The sequence below is a fragment of the Kockovaella imperatae genome (assembly GCF_002102565.1).
Source record: "Kockovaella imperatae strain NRRL Y-17943 chromosome Unknown BD324scaffold_2, whole genome shotgun sequence".
Lineage (NCBI taxonomy): Eukaryota > Fungi > Basidiomycota > Tremellomycetes > Tremellales > Cuniculitremaceae > Kockovaella > Kockovaella imperatae.
The window spans coordinates 1,730,639-1,751,462 of NW_019028942.1; the positions used below are offsets into that span (position 1 = coordinate 1,730,639).

Here is a 20,824-nt window from a genome sequence, read left to right on the forward strand (position 1 = left end):
GGACATCTGTGTCCGGTCAGAGGGAAAATCCTTCGTCAAGCCGACGTGATTTTGTATGTCAGAACCCGAGGATTGACGACGGGAGGGATTTGACCCATGTGTTCGGACTCTACAGCCACTGGGTGAAACTTTCGCAGCGTAGATAGATCAGCAGGCATATCATGGCAGCGGCCGAATTCTTCGAACTCTGTCCCCAGGGTCCGTCTGCGATGGGTATGGATCAGGTATTGATCGTTCATGCCAAATTGACCCCATTGTCATCCTCCTTCTGCCTTCGAAAGCTAGCAACCGGGTCATGGAGACAAAAGTCCCAAATGCTCTCATTGACTAGGATGGCAGCGAGCACAAGCTGGGTTCAATACGCCACAATGGGGTGGTCATTTGATAATCACATTGATATTCCAATGGCGTTATCTAATCGCACATGTCCGAAGATTACGGTGCTCGGGGCGGAAGAGCAGAGGGGTGGGGGAGGAGGCTCCCCCACCCTGTCCTATGTGAGCTCGTCATCGCTGTTCGGGTGAGATAAACCTCCACTTTGGAGATCAAGGAGAGTGGTATGCATCGATACGAGGACATTTTTACATACACACTCTCTCAGCTCTTCGTCACGCAAATCGTTGAAGAAGTCCTTGCAACGATGGCAAGATCAAACGTGGAAGATTATGGGGTCGAGGTCGCCTCGAAGCAAGATGACAAGGTCGATGCGGCTCGATACGATGACCCAGCGTCGATTGTGGATGAAAAGCATTCAGCGGATAGCAGACATGAGATCGGTCTGGATCTGTATCAAGAGGGATATGGAGTTGACACACACGGTCTAGAGGCGAGAAAAGTGTGAGATCTGCTATTCTGTCAAAGAAGGAAAACTCACTGTGACCGATCACAGGCTGAAGAAGATCGATTGGTGGATCTTGCCCATCTTTTGCGCCCTTCAAGGATTCAGCTTTCTGGACAAGACCGCTTTAAACTTTGGTAATCTCTGGGTAAGTATTCTCCCATCGGTCGTGCGCTGACAGTCAAAGGGCATGAAAAAATCGTTGCATGTCGATTCCGCGCAATATGTGAACATTGGTCCATATTCAAGGTTCTACCGAGTGCTGACAGTATATCAGAGTTGGTTCGCCTCGGGATTTTATCTCAGCTACTTGGTTTGTACTTATCCAATGACGCTTGTGCTGCAAAAGTACCACGTACGTCCTATGCGTCTTCGAGGTACACGCTGACCTCGATCAGACCGGTAAAGTCCTCGGCGCACTGGCATTTGTCTGGGGGATAGTCTGCGCTGTGAGTCGGCGAAAATCTTTGCACGCGAGCCGAAATGCTGATCGCCTCAGTGTATGGCTGTGTGTCACAATTTCTCAGGAGCCCTCATGACGAGGATCATCCTCGGTGCTCTAGAATGCGCTGTAAGTGACATTGTCACCCCGAAGGCCTTAGTTTTTCGAGGCTGAGATCTGGTCTAGGTGACACCGGGATTGGGTCTCATGACGCCCATCTGGTGGACGTTGGCCGAACAACCAGTTCGACTGATGACCTGGTACTCGATGAACGGATGGTTTGATATTGTCGGCAGTTTCATCTCATATGGGCTAGGTCACGTCACCGAAACCACAGTCAGGACCTGGCAGTTGATTTTCATCGTGAGTCTGGCCCAATGGACTTCAAGATCAAGCTGACACAACTTGCGCGCAGATTTTTGGGTCTCTGACATCGTTCCTTGGAATCTACATGTTCTTCTACCTGCCTGATTCTCCTGTCACCGCAAAATTCCTGTCCCATGATCAAAAGGTCTTGGCGGTCAAGCGGGTCTCAGAGAACAGGACGGGAGTCAAGAACACGGCTTTCAAGAGACATCAATTCGTAGAGGCGTTCAAGGATCCAAAGTGAGCCCGGGCTGATGCCAAATCTCTGCCGCAGACTAACGACCCGCATCCATCAGGATGTACTTGCTATTTCTCGCCAGCATCTCGGCGCAGATCCCAAATGGCGTCGTCACCAATTTTGGCAGTATCATCATTGTGAGTGTCGCCAAGAGTACGCCCACGCCCATGCCTGATCTCTCGTCCGTTCAGAAATCATTTGGCTTCAACAATCTCCAGACCACTCTTCTGGGCATCCCAGACGACGCGGTCCAAATCATCTCGCTGATTGGATCCGGTTGGGTCGCTTCGCGGTGGAAGAACACGAGAGCCATCATGATGGTTTGTCGATTGGACCTTGATGTCAACGATCACTGACAAACCCTGTGCAGTTCATTGGGAATGCCACCTGTATCGTCGGCACCGCGGTGGTCACTTATGCTCCGAAAGATCAGCGGATCCTTCGTCTAATCTTCTACTACCTGCATTCCTTCCAGTCAGTTGGATTCGCCATGGGTCTCGTTATGATCTCTGCGGTGTGTTCTATCTCAAACGATCAGCCTGTTCAAGCTGACTGTCGACAGAACGTTGCGGGCGAGACCAAGCGAAGAACAATTCAGGGAACCAGTGAGTCCAGTCACTATTCCTCATCATGACCCGACTGAAGCTATCCTGTCCCAGCATTCATCGGCTATTGTATCGGAAACATTGCAGGACCCCATGTCCTCCTCGACAGAGAAGCCAAGGAAGGCTATCCCACCGCCACAAAAGCCATGATGGGTGGGTATTCGGCAAAGACCTTTTTCCACCTCTGTCTTGGATTATACATGTGGTACTGGAACAAACGATGGGATAGAGAAGCTCGCGAGAGAGGAGAGATCATGTCGAATGAGGAGAGATTGCGGCGTGCTGAAGAAGTCGGGATGGTGAGTTCGCACGGGGCAACATTAGTATCAGGTCTGACGTGCTCACACCAGCGTGACGCGACCGAGTTTGAGAACCCATACTTCCGATATGCGTTGTAAATCCAAGTTATATCGTTGACATGACTTATAGAAGACTCGGGGGTGTGAGGATGTGACAGTCTTTCTTTTGTATTTCTCCAATTCTCCAGGGCTCGTCCGGTCACCATCACCGGGCTCCGCTTATATCGTATTGACCATCCCTTGACCGTCTCAATAGAGATATCGCTCTCTGCTACAGATCATCCGCAAAGTCGACTGATCAGAACCAGCATTGATATACCAATTAATGTCGACCCAATCGAGTCTGGCCAAAATCCCGAATATACGGTACTCCCAATGTTCGTTGACAAACTTCAGTGTCGCCAACACAGTAGTCGCAGTGTCATCAGTGTCGCCAACACAGTAGCGCAGTGATGACTCTTAAGACGCCGCTGATGGAGTGTCCGATCACAAGACAATTCAGCATGGGGAGGACTCTGTGCACTGAGTGTACAGCGAATCATTGGTAAATGCGAGATAAGCCTCTATGCATGATTGTCCGTTACGCCTCATCGTTATATGGTGTTCTTGAATCGTCCTTCCTGACTCGCAGATACTCGAGCTCTAAAAGGTGGGCGCCTTCCATCCGAGGTAAGTGAAAGGTCCGGTCGCAGGTCCATCGAAAATCTGGATGGGCTGGTCCTGTTGCACATCGGGATTGATACCGTACGAACCACCGTAGTAGCTGCCGTCTGAGGCTCGCAGTCGAGTGACGCGACCGCTGGCTACCCTGAAAGTGGGATCAGCGGCGGGCCAAATTCAATTGCACGACCTGTCGTGACTCACTCCCAGTATTGGTCGGAATTCATGACATTGTCGTAGTCATACTCGCAGTCTGCGACGATGATAGTGGAACGATTCACAGGGTTCCTCTCCGCCTTGAGACACTGAATAGTCGCTTGATTGTTTGTGAAGAGGATATGACCATAGAAAGAGCCAGCCGAGTTGCCGCTGCAAAGATGGGATCAGGGGCCGTTGCATCATCCTGGAGAGGAAAGGATCAAACTCACAGTCCGTTGTATCCTTTTCTAGACTCTGATCCTTGACAAACTTCGAAACCGAACTGCTGAGTGCTTTGACACTCTCCACAAGGTTGAAGTTCACCATTGGCATTGATTCCGAGGCGGGTTTCGGAGAACGAGCCGTCACTCTGAGTGACATTGGAGTAGAGGTGAATGAAGCCGTTTAGGCCTGTGGTGCGGGGTGTAAGTTGAGAAGCAATGACAAGGGCTCACCAGGCGAGTCAAATGGAGGGGTGTATTGGTACTGGACACATGACAAGGATTCTGATCGTTTGACCCAGTTGAGAGCTGGAGCGGCAGAGGCAAGTGGCGCAATGGCGGCGAGAGCGGCGAAGAGCTTGTACATGACGAAGTTGGGCAGTGGTATGCTTAATCAAAGTAGGATGCTGCGGATGAAGTCTTGAGTTGGGGGGACTTGCATTCATCCCAGGACCCCAGTTATATAGCCTCGAGCCCTCCCCCTATCCCTCCTCCCCCCCCCCTTCATGCAGTAAGTCGTTACTCCAACATGCCAAGTCATGCCCCGAGCTCCGATGCGATGATCCTTTCAGCCCGAAGAGCCACCCCGCAACGCCGCTCGCTCCCTTTAATCCCGAAGAACATGCGGTGCAATGAATGAATGCATTATCATCATCATCATTCAAGTCATCGACATTTCGGGCCAAGGTACTGTGTGACTGACTGCTCTCCAACGGGATAGGCTCTGCTCGACTAGTTGGAAGACAATGAGGAACATCTCTGCGGCTGCCCCGCCTCAAAAAAGGTCTATATACATCATCTTGGCGTCTATACATAGGCATCGCCTCTTTTATTGGTCTAGTTTAACTTGTTCCTGAGTTCAATTCCGACAACCTGACTCTGACAGCATTGGCATGAGCTTCCAACCCTTCCCTCTCGGCCAATGCGACGACCGTCGGACCCAACTTTTGAAGCCCTTCACGCGTCAGCTCTTGAGAGGTGATGTGCTTCTGGAATGAAAGCGTATTGACACCGGAAAATTGACGAGCAAATCCGTTGGTGGGCAGCGTATGATTTGTTCCTGACGCATAATCACCGCATGATTCGGGAGAAAAGGCTCCGACGAATACGCTTCCGGCGTTGTCAATGTCTTTGACAACCGATGGGGCATCTTCGAGGTGAAGAATCAAGTGTTCAGGAGCGTATTCGTTACTGAACTCGACGCCTTGTGCCAGCGAATCCACTTGGACAATGATCGACTTTTTGATCGCTTCTCGGGCAATAGCCACTCGTGGTAAGGCCCTAGCTTGCACGTCAATCTCCTTTTCGATCTTGGCCAAGTGTTCGCTGGTGAGAGAGACAGCGACCAAGACCACTTGAGAATCGGTCCCATGTTCCGCCTGGGACAAGAGATCCGAAGCGACGTAGACAGGGTTGGCAGTGCGATCCGCAATGACCAAAACCTCTGAGGGTCCAGCCGGCATGTCGATGGCTACCAAAGCGTCCGTGTCGTTTTGAACGAGCATTTTCGCCGCAGTGACCCATTGATTCCCGGGACCAAACAGCTTGTCGACCTTTGGCACTTCCGCAGTTCCATAAGCCATCGCTGCGACAGCTTGAGCTCCTCCAGCTTTGAGAATGCAAGTGACACCGGTCAAGCCAGCGACGTAGAGTACTTCGGGGGAGATAGAGCCATCGGGGCGAGGAGGTGTGGCAAGCACAATCTCCTTGCATCCTGCCACTTGTGCAGGGACACCAAGCATGATGGCTGTCGAAGGTAGAATGGCAGTACCTCCTGGAACGTAGAGGCCGACTCGAGTGATAGGTCGGGAAAATCGAGAACAAACGACTCCAGGCATGGTTGTGACCACCAACGGGGCTTTCTCAGCCTGAGCCGAGTGGAAGGTCTTGACGTTCTCATACGCCACATCGATGGCTTGTCGTACGGAAGCAGGAAGGTCAGATTCAGAGGGGACGGCGAATGGTGGTCGGATGACGTTTGAGTCCAGATCGGCCTTGTCAAATTGCTTGGTCATCGACTTTAGACCCGCATCGCCTTCTTTCCGGACCCTCTCGACAATCGGTTTGACCTTGTCGATCATGGCCAAAGAATTAAGCACAGGCCGCAGGAGGAGCTTTGCCCGTTCTTCTTTACTGACCTGAGAGAGGACGGCTGTGCGCATGACGATCGGGGCATCCTCGGTCGTGGACTCGGGAAAGACTTTTGGAACCGGTTCAGTGGGCTTGGAGCCCTCTTTGACCTCCTCTCCGTTGATCTTTTCTGACCATTCAGGCTTGGCATCTCCCCTCCGTCGAGACACTTTGAGTGCCTTTTTATCCAGGGCAGCCTCGATATCTGCCCATCCGACGCCCTTGGAAATACATCGAGTGAGCGCAAAGTAGACCAAGTCGGCAGCTTCGAAAGCTACTTCTTCCTTGGTTTCGGCTCGACACAACTCATCGGCCTCTTCCATGATCTTGCTCCGGAGCAACTTGCCATCTGTGAATAAGCGCTTGGTGTAGCTTCCTTCCGGGGCGTCTTGTAGTCTAGATCTGAGGGTATCTTCCAATTTGGCCACACCGGCCAGATCTCCAAAGCAAGACGATTGAGGGAGATGACAGAAGCCCGAGCCGTTCTGAATCACCTCGAACAGAAGAGCATCGGCATCGCAATCGATTTTGATGGACACCACTTGTTGGGTCGCTCCGCTCGTCTCCCCTTTGCGCCACAAGCCATGCTTTCGAGATTGGTACACTCCTCTGCCAGTTTTGATCGTTTCAGCGATGGACTCCCGAGAAGAGTACACCAGGCCGAGAGGACGACTGGAGTGAGAGAAAGAGGAGACGACGGTGGGGAAGAGTCCGTCTGCGCGATCGGAGGAAATGGTGGAGAGGACTGCATCGGATATGGATAAAGCGACGCTGGATGTCGGGCTCGTGGTCAAGCATGAGGTTGGTATGACAATTGTAGACGGTCGGGCAGAGGAGATTTGCGAGGCGAGATCTCTAGGAGACGGACTAGTTGGCTGGATGTAGACGGCTGTGTCTGTGAGGGAGAGAGATTTGGAGGTGTGCAGGGATGAAGAAATCAAGTAGATACCACTAGCTGATTTAGTGAGGTCCTGAGCTCGTGAGACATCCGATTCGTCGATCTTGAGAATCAAGCGGCCTCTTGAGACAGATCCGGCTATACTTTCAAGCTGAGAGGGGGAGATAATGATCTTTCCCGCTCCAGAGTCCAAGATCTTGATCAAGTCATCGGTGGTGGTTTCACTCGCTTCGACAAAATACGATGCGGTAGGTGGGAGCGTCGGCAGGATGGCTGCGAGCAGCTTTGAAGGGATCAACAGCGGTCCAAGGAGAGACAGAGACGGTATCAATGGACCTGCTGTTGGGTCCAGCAGTGGGATGAATGCTGGAGTTGACATTGGTGGATCAGTCAGAGGTGTTGGCCATGTAAACGAAGTTGTGGTTGGATCCAACTGATTTTTCATGACTCGCAACCAAAAATGACGCGGAAGCAAAACTTCGGAAGTGGAGGTTGGGGGACGATCATGAGCAGGTACTACTGTGAGGTGACATCGCTCTGCTGTCCTTGTTGAGAATCCTGCTAGTTTACAACAAAAAAGATCAAGCTACAATGAATGTACATGATTGTAGGATGTCGAGCAATAAGAAGGCGGAGGGGAGCTACTTGACAGACTCCAATTCTCCTGTTTGATCTTTGTCTTTGCTTTTGCTTTCGCCTTGGTGCCCTTAGCCTTCCCGCTGGCCGATGTCCCTTGTTTGACAGATTTGTCCGATTTGCCATGCTTTACCTTGCCTTTCATTATATCCTTCTTCTGCCGCTTGCCTTTCGGCTTGACCGTCTCCACTGGCGTCGGATCGTCTTCCGGCACAACATCAACATCCATGACGTCTTCCTCTTCCAGCAAAACTTCCGGCTCCGGCTCCGGCTCGATCTTCTGCGATGTGATCTCCTTCCCACCTAACCATCCTCCGTGGACAGCTTCCCGCCAGCCAGGTATCTCAGCCGCCCCATCAGCCGGGACGTCCTCCTCTCCTCCTAACCAAATACCAAGATCTTCGCTCCATACATAACGATGGTCCAAGAGCGCTTGAATCTGCTTGTATTCCTCGATAGAGCAGTAAGGTATGCCAGTATCTGGATGCTTGTATTTCGCAGTCTTTCCACTGAAAGGTGAAATGGTTGGTCGACGGTCTTTTACATGTCTCAGCACGAGCAGAGAACACGCGGCTAAACTCACTGATTGGCCTGCCACGATGCGAAATATACTTGACATCTTGCCAATCTACGTGTGTTCCGAGGATGATGCCCATTTCTTCTGGGAGACCACCCGGGATCTGAGACATGATGAGGTAATTTCGAGCGTACTGTTGGGGGAATCGCTGCTGGCTGAGTTCTAAGTCTACGGGCGGTGCAGGTGTCTTGATTACGGGCGACGGAAGTGTTGTCTTGCTCGGAAGAATCGAGGCTGACGGTCCGTCTAAGGATGACGAGTTGACAGCGGGAGTCGGGGCAGAGGTCGTTGAATCTATGTTTGCCAGACGAGGACCTGGCAACTCAGCTTGACTAAGATTGTCGACGTCTACAGTGGCTGCCTGAGCGCTTTGATTATCTCCCTGGCTAACAGTCGGACCACCGCTGAGATCGCCAGGTGCTGTTTTTTCGGTGGCGATAGGTATAGGTTCCGAAGGAGGCACCTCTTCTATTCGCTCCCCTGCTGTGTCATTGATTTGCGGCTCTGGCTGAGCTGGTTTCGGATCAGAAAGTTGGGTACTCTCTGCTGTGCTCGGATCCGGCTGTAGGCGCGTCTGCTCAGGCGGGAGTGACTGTATCTTCGTCTCCTGCGCTGGAGTCGCAGTGTCCGGAATCACCTCTTCCACCAAAGTTCCAACGGTCCGACTGATGAACGTCCACCTTGGACCCCGGACTCGTTTCCGACCTACTCGCCTCAATTCCCGTCTTTCCTCTTCCCTCTTGACCCAATCTCGCAATGCCTCTCGGTTCCTCTCTTCCTCTTCTAGTGCCGCTGCGATCAGATCCGCCTGTGTCATGGGTCGTACTCCTCGCGCTTCTCCACCCTCGTGCATGGCTTTTCTGCCCTTTCGACCAGACTGTGTCTTTGCCTCGTTTTCTTTTTCTATAATCTTCTCCTCAGTCTTCAACGTCGATGTCCGGAGTGTTGAGCGGATGGCTTCTGACCTTCCTAGACGTTTTTGTTCCCGTTGTTTCTTCCTCAGCGTCAGAACCAACGCACTCGGAGCCATGGTCGAAGGGTCTAGTGTGGGATCCAATTCTATCAATCGTTCGGCTAGGGATGGCCGAGATGGTCCGCCAGAGCTGGATGGTTGCGTAGGGTCGACTTTGAGTTTCTTTGAGTGGGACGAACCGAACGGATCATGAGCCCTAGTTTTGCCTTTCGCCTAGGCATAGCTCAGCGGTCAAACATCTTGATCGACCAACCTTGCGCCGTTCCTCCTTTCGAAGTGCTCGTTCTTCTGCGTCGGAATCCAGCTCAACCTCGTCATCCGTGTCGGCAAAGTCCTCCAAGTAGACATCCCTGATATCCTCTGAACAAGATATAAGATTCTCCCCAGACCATCGAGTGACTCACGCGGGGCTGCAAACTCTTCGTCATCCGCTTCTTCCTTGAATAGCTCGTCCTCATCTTCCTGGTGAGCCTTCTCCAGGAGCTCTCGCATGCTGACAATGATCAGGAATGGGATCGAGCCAAACGACTCACCGGTTGCCCGCAGTACTCCTCTTTGACCTTCCCTGAGCTACCGTCAACGTATCTGACTCGGCCATCGTGTGGGTAAGGCTATCTGGGATCGCATACACGTCGAGGCTCAAGACTCGTCAATGAAACATTATTCCGCGAAGCGGCGACCGCCGAAAAAACATTGCTGAAGACAGTTGAGCGACACCTTCCTTGTGGCAGTGTGGCAGATCAGACAGCGTTGATTGATCCGATCTATACTCAATTTCACCCAGCCAATGCCACTCCATGTCATGTAGACCTCATTCAACGACCATTCGAATATCGTTGCTGACCGGTTGGTCGAAGCGAGACGCTCGTATAACCACAGATCCAACTCTTACGTAAGTATCTCTCACCGCCACACACTCGATCCCAGCTGAAATGCCGATGCGAGGCTTTTTGCAGAGATTTTTTTGGGCAACTCCACCTGGCGAGAATTATTAGCAGGATCCCCTAACCTCCCTTCCCATCTCTTTGATTCTCCAAGACGGGTCTCTAGTAGGACTCGAGAGAGAATTGATCTCATTGCCTTGTCTGTAGAACAGACTCATTCATTGCCTCGGGCTAGAAAGTAGAGAAAAACAGCATCTGTCAAAATGGTATGTTCTCTTCTTCTGTCACCCATGTGTTCGCCGCTGACTGAAATTCCTTCCGACAGGTCAAGTGAGTGCACAAGGAGGAGGAGGGGAAAAGATTGCACCTGAGAATTCAATACTGACCATGCCTCCGCTCTCAGCTTCACCGTTGCAGGTGAGATCGGCCGCCCTTTCGGTGAACGTTTATGCTGACCAATTTCGCCAGAAATCCGGGAGTTGATGGGTCAGTGGGAGCGAAATCGTTTTCCAGGCCAATCGTACTAACTTTGAGTCCCTCAGACCGACCCACCAACATCCGAAACATGTCTGTCATCGCCCACGTCGATCACGGAAAGTCCACTCTTACCGACTCTTTGGTTTCCAAGGCTGGTATTATTGCCGGAAGCAAGGCTGGTGACATGCGATTCACCGACACTCGGTGGGTTGGAGTGGGGGAAGTTTCGGACATACTGACATTATCTAGACAAGATGAAATCGACCGTGGTATCACCATCAAGTCGACTGCTATCTCGATGTATTTCCCTCTTGACAAGGAGTACATTTCCGAGATCAAGCAGAAGACTGATGGAAACGAGTTCTTGATCAACTTGATCGACTCGCCCGGTCACGTCGATTTCTCTTCCGAAGTTACTGCCGCTCTTCGAGTTACCGATGGGTGAGTGGGCGAGCGAGCGAGCGAGCGAGCGAGCGTGGTTTTCACACTGTTCTGACCTCTTTTTCTTAAAGTGCCCTTGTCGTCGTCGACTGTGTTGAAGGTGTCTGTGTCCAGACCGAGACTGTGCTTCGTCAATCTTTGACTGAGCGGGTCCGACCTGTCCTCATTATCAACAAGGTCGACCGAGCTCTTTTGGAACTCCAGATCGAAAAGGAAGACTTGTACCAATCTTTCTGCCGAACGATCGAATCCGTCAACGTCATTGTTTCGACTTACCAGGATGCTGCTCTTGGTGATACTCAGGTCTCCCCTGACCAGGGTACCGTCGCTTTCGGATCCGGATTGCACGGATGGGCCTTCTCTCTCCGAAACTTTGCCGCTCAATACGCCAAGAAGTTTGGTGTCGACAAGGCCAAGCTCTTGGCCAAACTCTGGGGAGACAACTACTTTAACCCAAAGACCAAGAAGTGGACCACCAAGAATGACGGTGGACTCGAGCGATCTTTCAACGTTTTCGTTCTTGACCCCATTTTCCGAATCTTTGATGCCATCATGAACTTCAAGAAGGACGAAATTCCCACTCTTCTCGACAAACTCGAGATCAAGCTCGCTTCCGACGAGAAGGATCTCGAGGGCAAGCCTCTGCTCAAGTGTGTCATGCGAAAGTACTTGCCTGCCGGTGACGCTCTTTTGGAAATGATCTGTATCAACTTGCCCTCTCCCGTTACTGCCCAAAAGTACCGAGTCGAGACACTCTACGAGGGACCTTTGGACGACGAGTCTGCTATCGGTATCCGAGACTGTGATCCCAAGGGACCTTTGATGGTTTACATCTCCAAGATGGTTCCCACCTCTGACAAGGGTCGATTCTACGCTTTCGGACGAGTCTTCTCTGGAACCGTCTCCTCTGGACCCAAGATCCGAATCCAGGGACCCAACTTTGTCCCTGGAAAGAAGGAAGACTCCGTCATCAAGTCGGTTCAGCGAACCGTTTTGATGATGGGACGAACTGTCGAAGCGATCGAGGACTGCCCCGCCGGAAACATTATCGGTCTTGTCGGTATCGATCAATTCTTGCTCAAGTCTGGAACCCTTACCACCTCCGAGACTGCCCACAACTTGAAGGTTATGAAGTTCTCCGTCTCGCCCGTCGTCCAAGTCGCCGTCGAATGCAAGAACGCATCCGACTTGCCCAAGTTGGTCGAAGGTCTCAAGCGATTGTCCAAGTCTGACCCTTGTGTCAAGACCACTGTTGGAGAGAACGGAGAAATCATCGTCGCCGGTGCCGGAGAGTTGCACTTGGAAATCTGTCTCAACGATCTGGAAAACGACCACGCCGGTGTTCCTCTCCGAAAATCCGACCCAGTCGTCGGATACCGAGAGACCGTCCAGATGGAGTCCTCCATGATCGCCTTGTCCAAATCTCAGAACAAGCACAACCGACTCTACGTCAAGGCTGAGCCCATGTCTGAGGAGCTCGCTAGGGACATTGAAGAGGGACGAGTCGCTCCCCGAGATGACCCCAAAACCCGTGCTCGATACCTCGCCGACACTTACGAGTGGGATGTCACCGATGCTCGAAAGATCTGGACTTTCGGACCCGACACTACCGGACCCAACCTGTTCGTCGACGCCTCCAAGGGTGTTCAGTACATGAACGAAATCAAGGACTCGGTCGTCGCTGCCTTCCAATGGGCTACCAAGGAAGGAGGTGTCGCCGAAGAACCCATGAGAAGCATTCGATTCAACATTCTCGACTGTACACTCCACGCCGATGCCATCCACCGAGGAGGTGGACAGATCATCCCCACCGCTCGACGAGTCTGCTACGCTGCTCAGCTCTTGGCTAAGCCCACTCTTCAGGAACCCATGTTCTTGGTCGGTAAGTTTTTGGCTTACAGGGGTCGTACAACACCCTTGGGGAACGCTGATTACGTAAAAATAGAAATTGCTCTTCCGGAATCGGCTCAGGGGGGAGTCTACTCCGTCATGAACGTTCGTCGTGGTCAGGTCTTCAGCGCAGAACAGCGTCCAGGTGAGTTTGGGACTTGCCTAGTTGCCACGAAATGCTTCCAGTCCCGAAAATTTCCCTCCTGTTCGGCAATCGGCAATTTCCGAAATATCCGCCACTTTTCCACCCTCGACCAAAGACTGACTCAGATGCTTAGGTACTCCCATGTACACCCTCAAGGCCTACTTGCCGGTACGTGGATTTCAAGCGCGTAGAGAGCATAGCTCACCCGTCCCTCAGGTCTCTGAGTCGTTCGGTTTCAACGCCGCTCTTCGTGAGGCTACCGGAGGTCAAGCCTTCCCTCAAGCTGTCTTTGACCACTGGTAAGTTTGAGATGAAGCATGTCTGAGTCGTTTGCTAATGGTCTGCTAGGGAGCCCATGGGAGGAGACTGTACCGAGAAGGGCAGCAAGGTGAGTCGCTTGCTTCAAAACCTCGGAACCGCGCCAGATCTTTACACGGACTCCATTAACCTATCCCTGAATACCCGTAAATTTCCTTTACTGACTCTGTCGACAGGTCAACGAGCTCGCCGTCAAGATCCGTACAAGAAAAGCGCTCAAGCCAGATGTGCCTCTCTACGACCACGTGAGTTTGGACAGTCTGAACCCCCTCATGTCGCTTCGGACGAGTTTGATCAACGTCTGGACGATATTCGAGGTTTCAGGCTTTGTTCTTGAGACCCCTTGTGCTGACCAAAACTCTTGAAATCCAGTACTACGACAAACTCTAAGCAGCATCCAGCTTACCCTGTCGTCCCGGTGGTCATCAGGGGCGGTCTGGTCAGTTTCGCGGGCGTGGAGAAGCTCAGAAAGGTCGATTTGCCATATTCTTGGCGAGCTTCGCTCGTCTTTTGTTTTAGTCTCATACATTTCCATGAATCGGATCCTATCATGCCTACCCCGCTACGTCCATAGAGCGTTCGTTTGCTTGTATATCTACGGCCAGAGCCTGCGGAAACGTCAGTAGGGTCGAACGGAAAGCAATCGGATATAGAGTTTCTGCCACAAATCTCCGGGCGAGGTGCGATCACCGGTAGAGCGGTATCTCAACTTCTAGGCATTCATCTTTGCCTGTCTACCATCAGGATGAGCTCCTCTAGTGAGGCAGGGCCATCTAAGACGACTCCAGATCTGTCCCTCAACATTCCGTTGCATGTCAAATACATCCAGAACCTAGATAAAGTAAGGCAATCTCACTTACTTGGCTGATAGAGCCTCCCCAGAACAAGGACCTAGCCTATCATCTCACCGCTCATATTCGACTCAATGGGGTCTACTGGGGTCTGACAGCCCTGGAGATCATGGGTCAAGCCGATGCTCTTGATCGCGATGAAATGATCGAATATGTGCTCAGCTGTTGGGACGATGAAGCGGGTAGGCTTTCAAGCCTCGTAGCTATGTCCGAGACTCTGATAGCCTCTGCAGGAGCGTTTGGTGCGCATACCGAACACGATGCGCACATACACGCGACTTTGTCAGCCATACAGATTCTAGTCATGCAAGATGCTCTCGGCAGAGCTGATGTTGACAGGCTGGAGACTTGTGAGCGCTATTGACCTCGTCCCAACGCTCATTCATCCACAGTCCTCTTGGACCGGGTTCAACCCGATGGCTCAGTCACTGGCGATTCTTTCGGAGAGACAGACACACGCTTCACGCACATCCTTCTCCTCGCACTTACGCTTCTGGGGCGATTGGATAGCCTACGCGCTCTGTACAATGACAAAGGCTTGGATTTGGTCGTGGACAACGTCCGACGTAGTATGAACTTTGACGGGGCGTTTGGATCTCGACCAGGCGCAGAGAGTCATGGGGCGCAGGGTAGGTCGTAGAGCCGTATCGTCACTGACGATCAGTCTGGGTGTGCGTGGGCTCGCTGGCATTGGCAGATCGACTCGATATTGTGGATCCCAATACACTGGGCTGGTGGCTTTCAGAACGTCAGGTTCCCAGTGGTGGTCTGAATGGTAGACCGGAGAAACTGCCAGACGTCTGTTATTCGTGGTGGAATCTCGCTTCCTTGAGTATCATCGGCAAACTTCATTGGATCGATCGAGACAAATTGATCGAGTTTATCCTCGAATCTCAGGACCTGGACTACGGAGGTATAGCGGATCGTCCTGGAGACTGGGTAGACGTCTTCCATACGGTCTTTGGTCTGGCAGGTGGGTCCCAGATTCCTGTCCCTCTTGCTGACTTTAGGTCTCTCGCTCGTCGGATTTCCTGGTCTTCAAGATATTGACCCGGTATTCTGTATGCCTGCCAAGCTCATAGACAAGCTTGGGTTAAGAAAGACGTACACCACGCTACCGCGCATGGACGACAAATATCCAACATCATAATATGCATTATGCATGCTTCGTTCGTATCTAAGCATCATCTCCGCCTCCACCCTGAACAGTGGGCGTAGAGGTTCCAAGCGACATGGCCATGCCTGACTGTCCAGCTTGAGTTTGAGCTATGCGTTGACGTTTCCTCTCAGCCTCAGCCTCCTTCTCTGCCTCGATCCCAGCCACGATCTTCTCGATCTCTGACTGCTCCAGATTCTGGGCTATCAGTACTGGGAACGCACGCTGACCTCACCCTGACCACGCCGAACGATTCCATCACGGAAATCTCGATATTCTTCGCCCCTGTCTGTACGACCTCCAACAATGACTTGATGGTGAGCTTGATGGCCTCGTCATTGCTCAGTTTTTCGGTATAATTCTTCTCCAGGAACTCTCGAACAGTCTTGGAAGCCCGGCCGATGGCGCATGCCTGGCGAGGTAAGCTCCAACATCGACTGCTTCCTCACCTTCCACGCAGAGTAGATTCCTCCAGGATCTGTGGTGTATAGGCGAGGTTTGTCGTCGTTGGGATCAAAGCCAATAATCAACGTTGAGATGCCAAAAGGTCGGACACCACCGGATTGAGTGTATTTCTGACATGAGCTATGGCATTCGTCTCCTCCCAGCTCACCTGCTGGATTCCTGCAACGTGCTTAGTGATGTACTCGATCGAAACTGGGTCCTCCACAGTCAGTCGGTAGGATTGGCACTCGACCCGAGCCTTGTCAATGAGGATTCGACCATCGGCAGTCAAGCCTACATGGTCAGGGTCAGCACTTGCAGTGTGAACAGGAGAGTTCGTACACACCGGCAAAAGCAATACAGACATGGTCATCCAGCATGGCGACCTTTCTGACTGTTCTTGGGTCTTGAAGTTGCAGTGCAGATTTCTTCTCCACTCCAAGAACGGCACAGTGTTCTCCGCGAACTCCAACCTGCGAAGGGTGTCAAGATGCGGATCCAGGTGGTTTAAAGTCCAACTCACGGCACACGTTCCCCGCTTGACCGCTTCCATAGCATAGTCTACCTGGAACAACTAGAACTGACGTCAGCTAGCCATGGGACTTGTGATGTAGGCGGGGACTGACATGCCCGTCAGGCGAGAAGACGGTCAACGCTAGGCGTAGTCAGCTAGGTTCCGGTCGGGCTTACACACCTCGATCGTAAGACCGTGACATGGTAGACAAATGTTCTCTTGAGTCTCTTTGACCTTCTTGCTGCTTTCTTCTCTCTCCTGCTGAGCTGCGTATCCGCTGCTATAGCTCTGCTGACGATGCCTGGATGATAATGAAGATGAGCAAAGCTCAGAGTCCTACGACTTCGACGCGCAAGTCGGTCGGTCTTGGGCAAATTTGCTTCCGCTTTCTCCGGTCTCAGCTGAAATGCTGGTCTCTTCGTTGCTCACTTATGTCCCAGCACCAACCAGAATCTAAAGCATGGCTCAGACAAGACAGCGAACAAAGGGGCAGCGTACACCTAAGAAGGAGGACCTAGATGAAGGTGAGAGCTCAGAGATTTGGAAGAGCACTTCTGATCTACTCAGGCCCGGTACTGGACGAACAAGGTAGGAGCCAAACATGAAGATCCTATCCATCTCTGAATCTCCACGTTCAGAGCAAGAAGATGAGATCGAAAAGCTCAGAACTGCCAACGAAGCGAGCACTAAACATGCGGATACCTCGTTCGACTTAGGCATCATAATAGCCTCTGCCTTGTGGGTGTTTCCTCATCACCGCTGAACTGAAAACTAACCTGTCCAGCCACATCATGGATCTGATGCGCTTTCTCCGAGACGATCAATTAGCCGCCACTGGCCTCTGCGTAGCTCAGCTGGTTATGCTGCCTCTTTCACTGTCCCATAAATGGCTCCCCGCACCGATCTATGACTTTGCAGCGACATACCATACCTACATCGTCTGTGTTCAGCTGGTTGCCCTGGCCTTTTTGGTCGATGTGACGTGGGCGGATGAACCGACCTGGGCGGAGATACTGCGATTCGCGCTTCCCTCTATCAATGCCATCTTTGTAGAGGTTCAACATCGCTCCGCAGTGGCCGCCGAAGAGGCGCTGAAACGTCTCGAGAAGAAAAAATACAATGTCAAGGGTGCATGAATAGAAGATCTGAAACGTTTGTATCACCAGGATGGGATGCCGAGCGATCGGCATCGATCAATGCTCTAGCATTATGTCCGTTCGTGCTTCTGAAGCTGGATGCTCTACCAGAGCGTGCAAGACTACTAGAAGCCGGCGCAGTGTTGACTCGTGATCACAAACGGGGCTGGAGAGGGGCTCGCCGAGACATTTTTGATGAAAATGTACGAAAATCCGTCAACATGGACTATACTTGACAATCGGATCATCCATTGACCCTCTGACAGACATCTTGTCAGTTACTCATCATGTCTGGACAGCAGCAGTCGCCTTCACGCCCCGCAGTTCGAAGGCATTCCTCACAAGTCCGATTCTCACGGGGCGATCGATCGCCCATAGGTACACTCACATCTGAAGAGTCGAGTCAGGGGGATTCGGGCACGCTGCGAGGCAGAGCCCAAGCTCCGTCGCATACTCGAGGACACAGTGATTTCAACGATATCAATACGTATCCTGTCGCCAGCGAGACCAGTCATTCCGGTTACACCAATCCATACTATAACAGCGAAGCGGACGAGACGGAGCTTGACACTCGGTCTCAAAGAGATTCCGCTCAGAGCTCAGAGACCATAGTGGCTGCAGACCACAATCGTGGCGGACTAAGAGATTCTTACACTTCGACCCCTCCTCGGATTCAAACTCGACGTGCGACGAACCCAACTAACATGGTTCCTCCTTCGGACAAGCGGCAAGACATCTCGACGCCTCCCGCCACTATGCGCGGTAATGGACCCATGAACCTACCCACCGGCGGTCGACCGAGCATGGCGACGCCTCCTGCACCCGCTCCGTATGTTGAAGAAATGCTATCACCAAAGTCGATGCCGTCCGAATGGGGTTCGCCTGCGTCCCAATGGCAACCTCAGCCTCCCAGCCCCAGTCCCGCGAGACCACCCTCGGCTTTGAAGCAGACCTCGGCATCCCCCATCCCGACTGGGCCTCCTATTCCTGGCTCTACTGCAGGCTTCATGGGGCAAGGTTTCAGACAGTTTGACCAACCTGGGCCCATCTACGCGCCTCCACCTTTCCCACCATCCACCCCAGCTGCTAGCCATGAACCCATCGCGCCTCAGCAAGGGACTGATCCAGGTTCAGAGCCAAGGTTCTCCCTGCGAGAATGGCAAGAATACCAGCAGCGTCAACAATGGGCTCAAAACGTCGGTCGACACGATTCGGATGAGACACTCACAGGAGGATATCCCGTCAACACTGAGAAACCTTCTGTACCTCGAGGCTCAGAGGCTATGCATCTCGAGCCAGTTGGGCCGAATGAGCAAACTGGGATGAGGCGACGAACAACACGTGAAGTTGAAGGCAATGACGAGGTCCATCACGTCAAGGGCGGAGTATTTTCCCAGCTCCTCCGGCTCGCGGGTCGGAGCAATACGCTGAAGAATCGAAACATGTCAATTGGAGCCAGTAGTCAAGGCACTTCAGGAGAGCTTCCCATCATGGAGAATCTGGGCATCAGATCTCGAGCAAACTCATTCACGTCGACCATCTTCCCCATGGACGAGCTCGAGCCTGATGACCCTCGGGTGACAGGTAAGAAGCCCAAGCCTAAGGATCCAAATTGGGACGACTTGGCGTATGTTCAGACCACGGGAGTGGTTCGCAAGCGTAAAGGCTCCATTCAACTCCATGTAGCGGGTGAGACCAGGGTTCGTTTTGCTTTGGCTGATAGTAGACATTCTCACCCGCCAACAATTCATCTTGAAGCTCGCAAAAGCATTGATGGTATTTGGAGCGCCATCTCATCGGGTCGAATCTCAACTTAATGCCACGGCAAATGTCTTGGAGGTTGACGCCCAGTTTATTCACCTGCCATCGATCGTCATTGCTTCTTTTGGTGATCCTGATACGCGTACATCCGACACGCAATTCATCAAAGCATCTGGCGGTCTAGACCTGGGAAAGCTTCATCGCGTTCACCGGATCTACAGAAAAGTCGTCCATGATGAGCTCGATGCTGCCGACGGTACCAAACAGATTCAAGAACTACTTCGAGCACCCTCCATTTACAACGTGTGGCATCGAATATGCCTGGCCTTCTTTTCTGCTGGAATCGCTGCCCCACTCGCTTTCGGCGGGAGCTTTGTAGATGGGCTTGCAGCGGGATGCTGTGGGATCCTCCTGAGTTTCTGGCAGCTGCATGTCGCGAGTAACAGCTCGATGTATTCCAACATTTTCGAGTGAGTCAAGGAGTCGTACCCGCCGGTTGACGTACCACAGAATCTCAATTGCCACATTCGTTTCCTTCGCTGCTCGAGGTCTGGGTACGACGGGCATCTTTTGTTATCAAGCCGTGGCATCGGCAGGCGTGACTTTGATCCTGCCTGGATATGTCATCTGTGAGTGTTTCCTTCATGATCCTTCTGACGTTTCCTTTAGTATGTGGATCTCTCGAGTTGGCATCCAAGAACATTGTTTCTGGATCAGTGCGAATGGTCTACGCTATCATCTACTCGCTCTTCCTCGTAAGTCTATGCTCGACCAGCATTGCTGACCTTGGAAGGGCTTCGGCATCACGATTGGTTCCGACATCTTCTTTGTCCTTGATCGCAAAGCGCGAGCGGCTCAAAACGCAGCCATAGCAGCTCAATCAAACTTTGTCACCCTCACGGGGTCTTTCATCCCCATGGCAGTCAACAGCTCATTCGCACCGATGATCAACGCCAGCAGTCCCTTGATACCTTTCAACGGGACATTCACATTCTCCAATCAGTCATACTCTGACGTCGACAGCTCACTGCGGTCGGGTCACATCATCTGTGACCGACCAGATGGTCTCCCCTGGTACCGTCAGAACATGCCTCGGATCTACGCCATCGGTCTGGTTCCCATTTTCAGTACCCTCATCGCATTATGGAATATGCAACCGATCAAGAGTCGCCAATTACCCGTCATGGTCGTCATCAGCTGTATCGGTTACCTTACCAATACCCTGGCGAATCACTACATCTTTGACCGAAGCGATGTGGTCTCGGCCATCGGAGCGTTTGTCATCGGGTACGTATGCTGCCCACACTTCGTACCGTCGTGCTGATGCTGCATCAGGATCCTCGGCAATATCTATTCGCGTGTATTTGGCGGAACGGCATTCACCTCCATGGTTCCCGGAGTCTTGTTCCTTGTCCCGGTGAGTTCAGCCAGTCAAGGATCTTCCATTAATCAAACACTTGTTGACCTTGCATCCTTAGTCTGGCATATCTGCAGCAGGAGGTCTGGCCATGACGAACACTGCTGGAAGCGACTCGTACTCTCAGGGTCTGACGATCGGTTTCAGAATGGTTCAAGTAGCCATTGGCATCACAGTACGTCTCTGTGGGATCAATGACCTCAGTACATAGCTGAAGGCAACCTCAGGTCGGACTCTTCGGATCCGGGTTACTGATCTACTCGTTTGGAAGAAAGAAGGGTTCCGCGCTCTTCGCCTTCTAGACCGTTT

General features: G+C 52.1%; 11 protein-coding genes across 11 annotated transcripts; 6 read left to right on the plus strand and 5 right to left on the minus strand.

Moving 5' to 3' along the window:
- Positions 1 to 143: 143 nt before the first annotated feature.
- On the minus strand, positions 144 to 450 carry BD324DRAFT_617098 (hypothetical protein). Its single transcript, XM_022014878.1, has one exon. It carries the CDS (start codon positions 322 to 324, stop codon positions 160 to 162), a length of 165 nt encoding a protein of 54 aa, XP_021874042.1. The 5' UTR covers positions 325 to 450; the 3' UTR covers positions 144 to 159.
- Positions 451 to 514: 64 nt separating this feature from the next.
- On the plus strand, positions 515 to 2,947 carry BD324DRAFT_617100 (major facilitator superfamily domain-containing protein). The gene is made up of 14 exons (XM_022014879.1): positions 515 to 837; positions 890 to 986; positions 1,026 to 1,064; positions 1,116 to 1,193; positions 1,237 to 1,287; positions 1,338 to 1,409; positions 1,467 to 1,643; positions 1,696 to 1,886; positions 1,943 to 2,021; positions 2,076 to 2,204; positions 2,255 to 2,398; positions 2,447 to 2,489; positions 2,544 to 2,788; positions 2,840 to 2,947. The coding sequence occupies exons 1-14, from the start codon at positions 560 to 562 to the stop codon at positions 2,885 to 2,887; spliced, it is 1,671 nt and encodes a 556-aa protein (XP_021874043.1). The 5' UTR covers positions 515 to 559; the 3' UTR covers positions 2,888 to 2,947.
- Positions 2,948 to 3,430: 483 nt separating this feature from the next.
- Positions 3,431 to 4,234, minus strand: BD324DRAFT_648848 (hypothetical protein; the record flags this gene model as incomplete). Its single annotated transcript, XM_022017898.1, has 4 exons — positions 3,431 to 3,596; positions 3,653 to 3,817; positions 3,877 to 4,057; positions 4,102 to 4,234. The coding sequence occupies 4 exons, from the start codon at positions 4,232 to 4,234 to the stop codon at positions 3,431 to 3,433; spliced, it is 645 nt and encodes a 214-aa protein (XP_021874044.1).
- Positions 4,235 to 4,625: 391 nt separating this feature from the next.
- Positions 4,626 to 7,318, minus strand: BD324DRAFT_617103 (putative histidinol dehydrogenase). Its single transcript, XM_022014880.1, has one exon. The coding sequence runs from the start codon at positions 7,272 to 7,274 to the stop codon at positions 4,710 to 4,712; it is 2,565 nt and encodes an 854-aa protein (XP_021874045.1). The 5' UTR covers positions 7,275 to 7,318; the 3' UTR covers positions 4,626 to 4,709.
- Positions 7,319 to 7,405: 87 nt separating this feature from the next.
- On the minus strand, positions 7,406 to 9,701 carry BD324DRAFT_617105 (YL1 nuclear protein-domain-containing protein). The gene is made up of 5 exons (XM_022014881.1): positions 9,615 to 9,701; positions 9,486 to 9,574; positions 9,335 to 9,441; positions 8,115 to 9,294; positions 7,406 to 8,068 (listed from the first exon to the last, which is right to left on the minus strand). The coding sequence occupies exons 1-5, from the start codon at positions 9,677 to 9,679 to the stop codon at positions 7,482 to 7,484; spliced, it is 2,028 nt and encodes a 675-aa protein (XP_021874046.1). The 5' UTR covers positions 9,680 to 9,701; the 3' UTR covers positions 7,406 to 7,481.
- Positions 9,702 to 10,079: 378 nt separating this feature from the next.
- On the plus strand, positions 10,080 to 13,789 carry BD324DRAFT_617108 (translation elongation factor 2). The gene is made up of 12 exons (XM_022014882.1): positions 10,080 to 10,231; positions 10,364 to 10,382; positions 10,434 to 10,451; positions 10,508 to 10,646; positions 10,692 to 10,883; positions 10,955 to 12,765; positions 12,829 to 12,918; positions 13,052 to 13,086; positions 13,135 to 13,217; positions 13,267 to 13,306; positions 13,413 to 13,481; positions 13,609 to 13,789. Exons 1-12 carry the CDS (start codon positions 10,229 to 10,231, stop codon positions 13,624 to 13,626), a joined length of 2,517 nt encoding a protein of 838 aa, XP_021874047.1. The 5' UTR covers positions 10,080 to 10,228; the 3' UTR covers positions 13,627 to 13,789.
- Positions 13,790 to 13,835: 46 nt separating this feature from the next.
- Positions 13,836 to 15,245, plus strand: BD324DRAFT_587481 (terpenoid cyclases/protein prenyltransferase alpha-alpha toroid). The gene is made up of 6 exons (XM_022013755.1): positions 13,836 to 14,077; positions 14,119 to 14,269; positions 14,321 to 14,437; positions 14,480 to 14,716; positions 14,752 to 15,060; positions 15,098 to 15,245. Exons 1-6 carry the CDS (start codon positions 13,982 to 13,984, stop codon positions 15,235 to 15,237), a joined length of 1,050 nt encoding a protein of 349 aa, XP_021874048.1. The 5' UTR covers positions 13,836 to 13,981; the 3' UTR covers positions 15,238 to 15,245.
- On the minus strand, positions 15,246 to 16,589 carry BD324DRAFT_617112 (putative proteasome subunit alpha type 7). The gene is made up of 8 exons (XM_022014883.1): positions 16,382 to 16,589; positions 16,314 to 16,342; positions 16,211 to 16,261; positions 16,034 to 16,160; positions 15,857 to 15,981; positions 15,693 to 15,818; positions 15,479 to 15,655; positions 15,246 to 15,441 (listed from the first exon to the last, which is right to left on the minus strand). The coding sequence occupies exons 1-8, from the start codon at positions 16,401 to 16,403 to the stop codon at positions 15,265 to 15,267; spliced, it is 834 nt and encodes a 277-aa protein (XP_021874049.1). The 5' UTR covers positions 16,404 to 16,589; the 3' UTR covers positions 15,246 to 15,264.
- A 72-nt stretch (positions 16,590 to 16,661) lies between these two features.
- Positions 16,662 to 17,337, plus strand: BD324DRAFT_648854 (hypothetical protein; the record flags this gene model as incomplete). The annotated part of the gene is made up of 4 exons (XM_022017899.1): positions 16,662 to 16,725; positions 16,769 to 16,789; positions 16,840 to 16,939; positions 16,986 to 17,337. 4 exons carry the CDS (start codon positions 16,662 to 16,664, stop codon positions 17,335 to 17,337), a joined length of 537 nt encoding a protein of 178 aa, XP_021874050.1.
- Positions 17,338 to 17,480: 143 nt separating this feature from the next.
- On the plus strand, positions 17,481 to 19,274 carry BD324DRAFT_270409 (hypothetical protein). Its single transcript, XM_022012338.1, has one exon. It carries the CDS (start codon positions 17,625 to 17,627, stop codon positions 19,152 to 19,154), a length of 1,530 nt encoding a protein of 509 aa, XP_021874051.1. The 5' UTR covers positions 17,481 to 17,624; the 3' UTR covers positions 19,155 to 19,274.
- BD324DRAFT_641162 (hypothetical protein) lies at positions 19,111 to 20,817 on the plus strand (the record flags this gene model as incomplete). Its single annotated transcript, XM_022017401.1, has 7 exons — positions 19,111 to 19,568; positions 19,609 to 19,727; positions 19,768 to 19,853; positions 19,892 to 20,385; positions 20,434 to 20,515; positions 20,577 to 20,690; positions 20,743 to 20,817. The coding sequence occupies 7 exons, from the start codon at positions 19,111 to 19,113 to the stop codon at positions 20,815 to 20,817; spliced, it is 1,428 nt and encodes a 475-aa protein (XP_021874052.1).
- Positions 20,818 to 20,824: the final 7 nt, after the last annotated feature.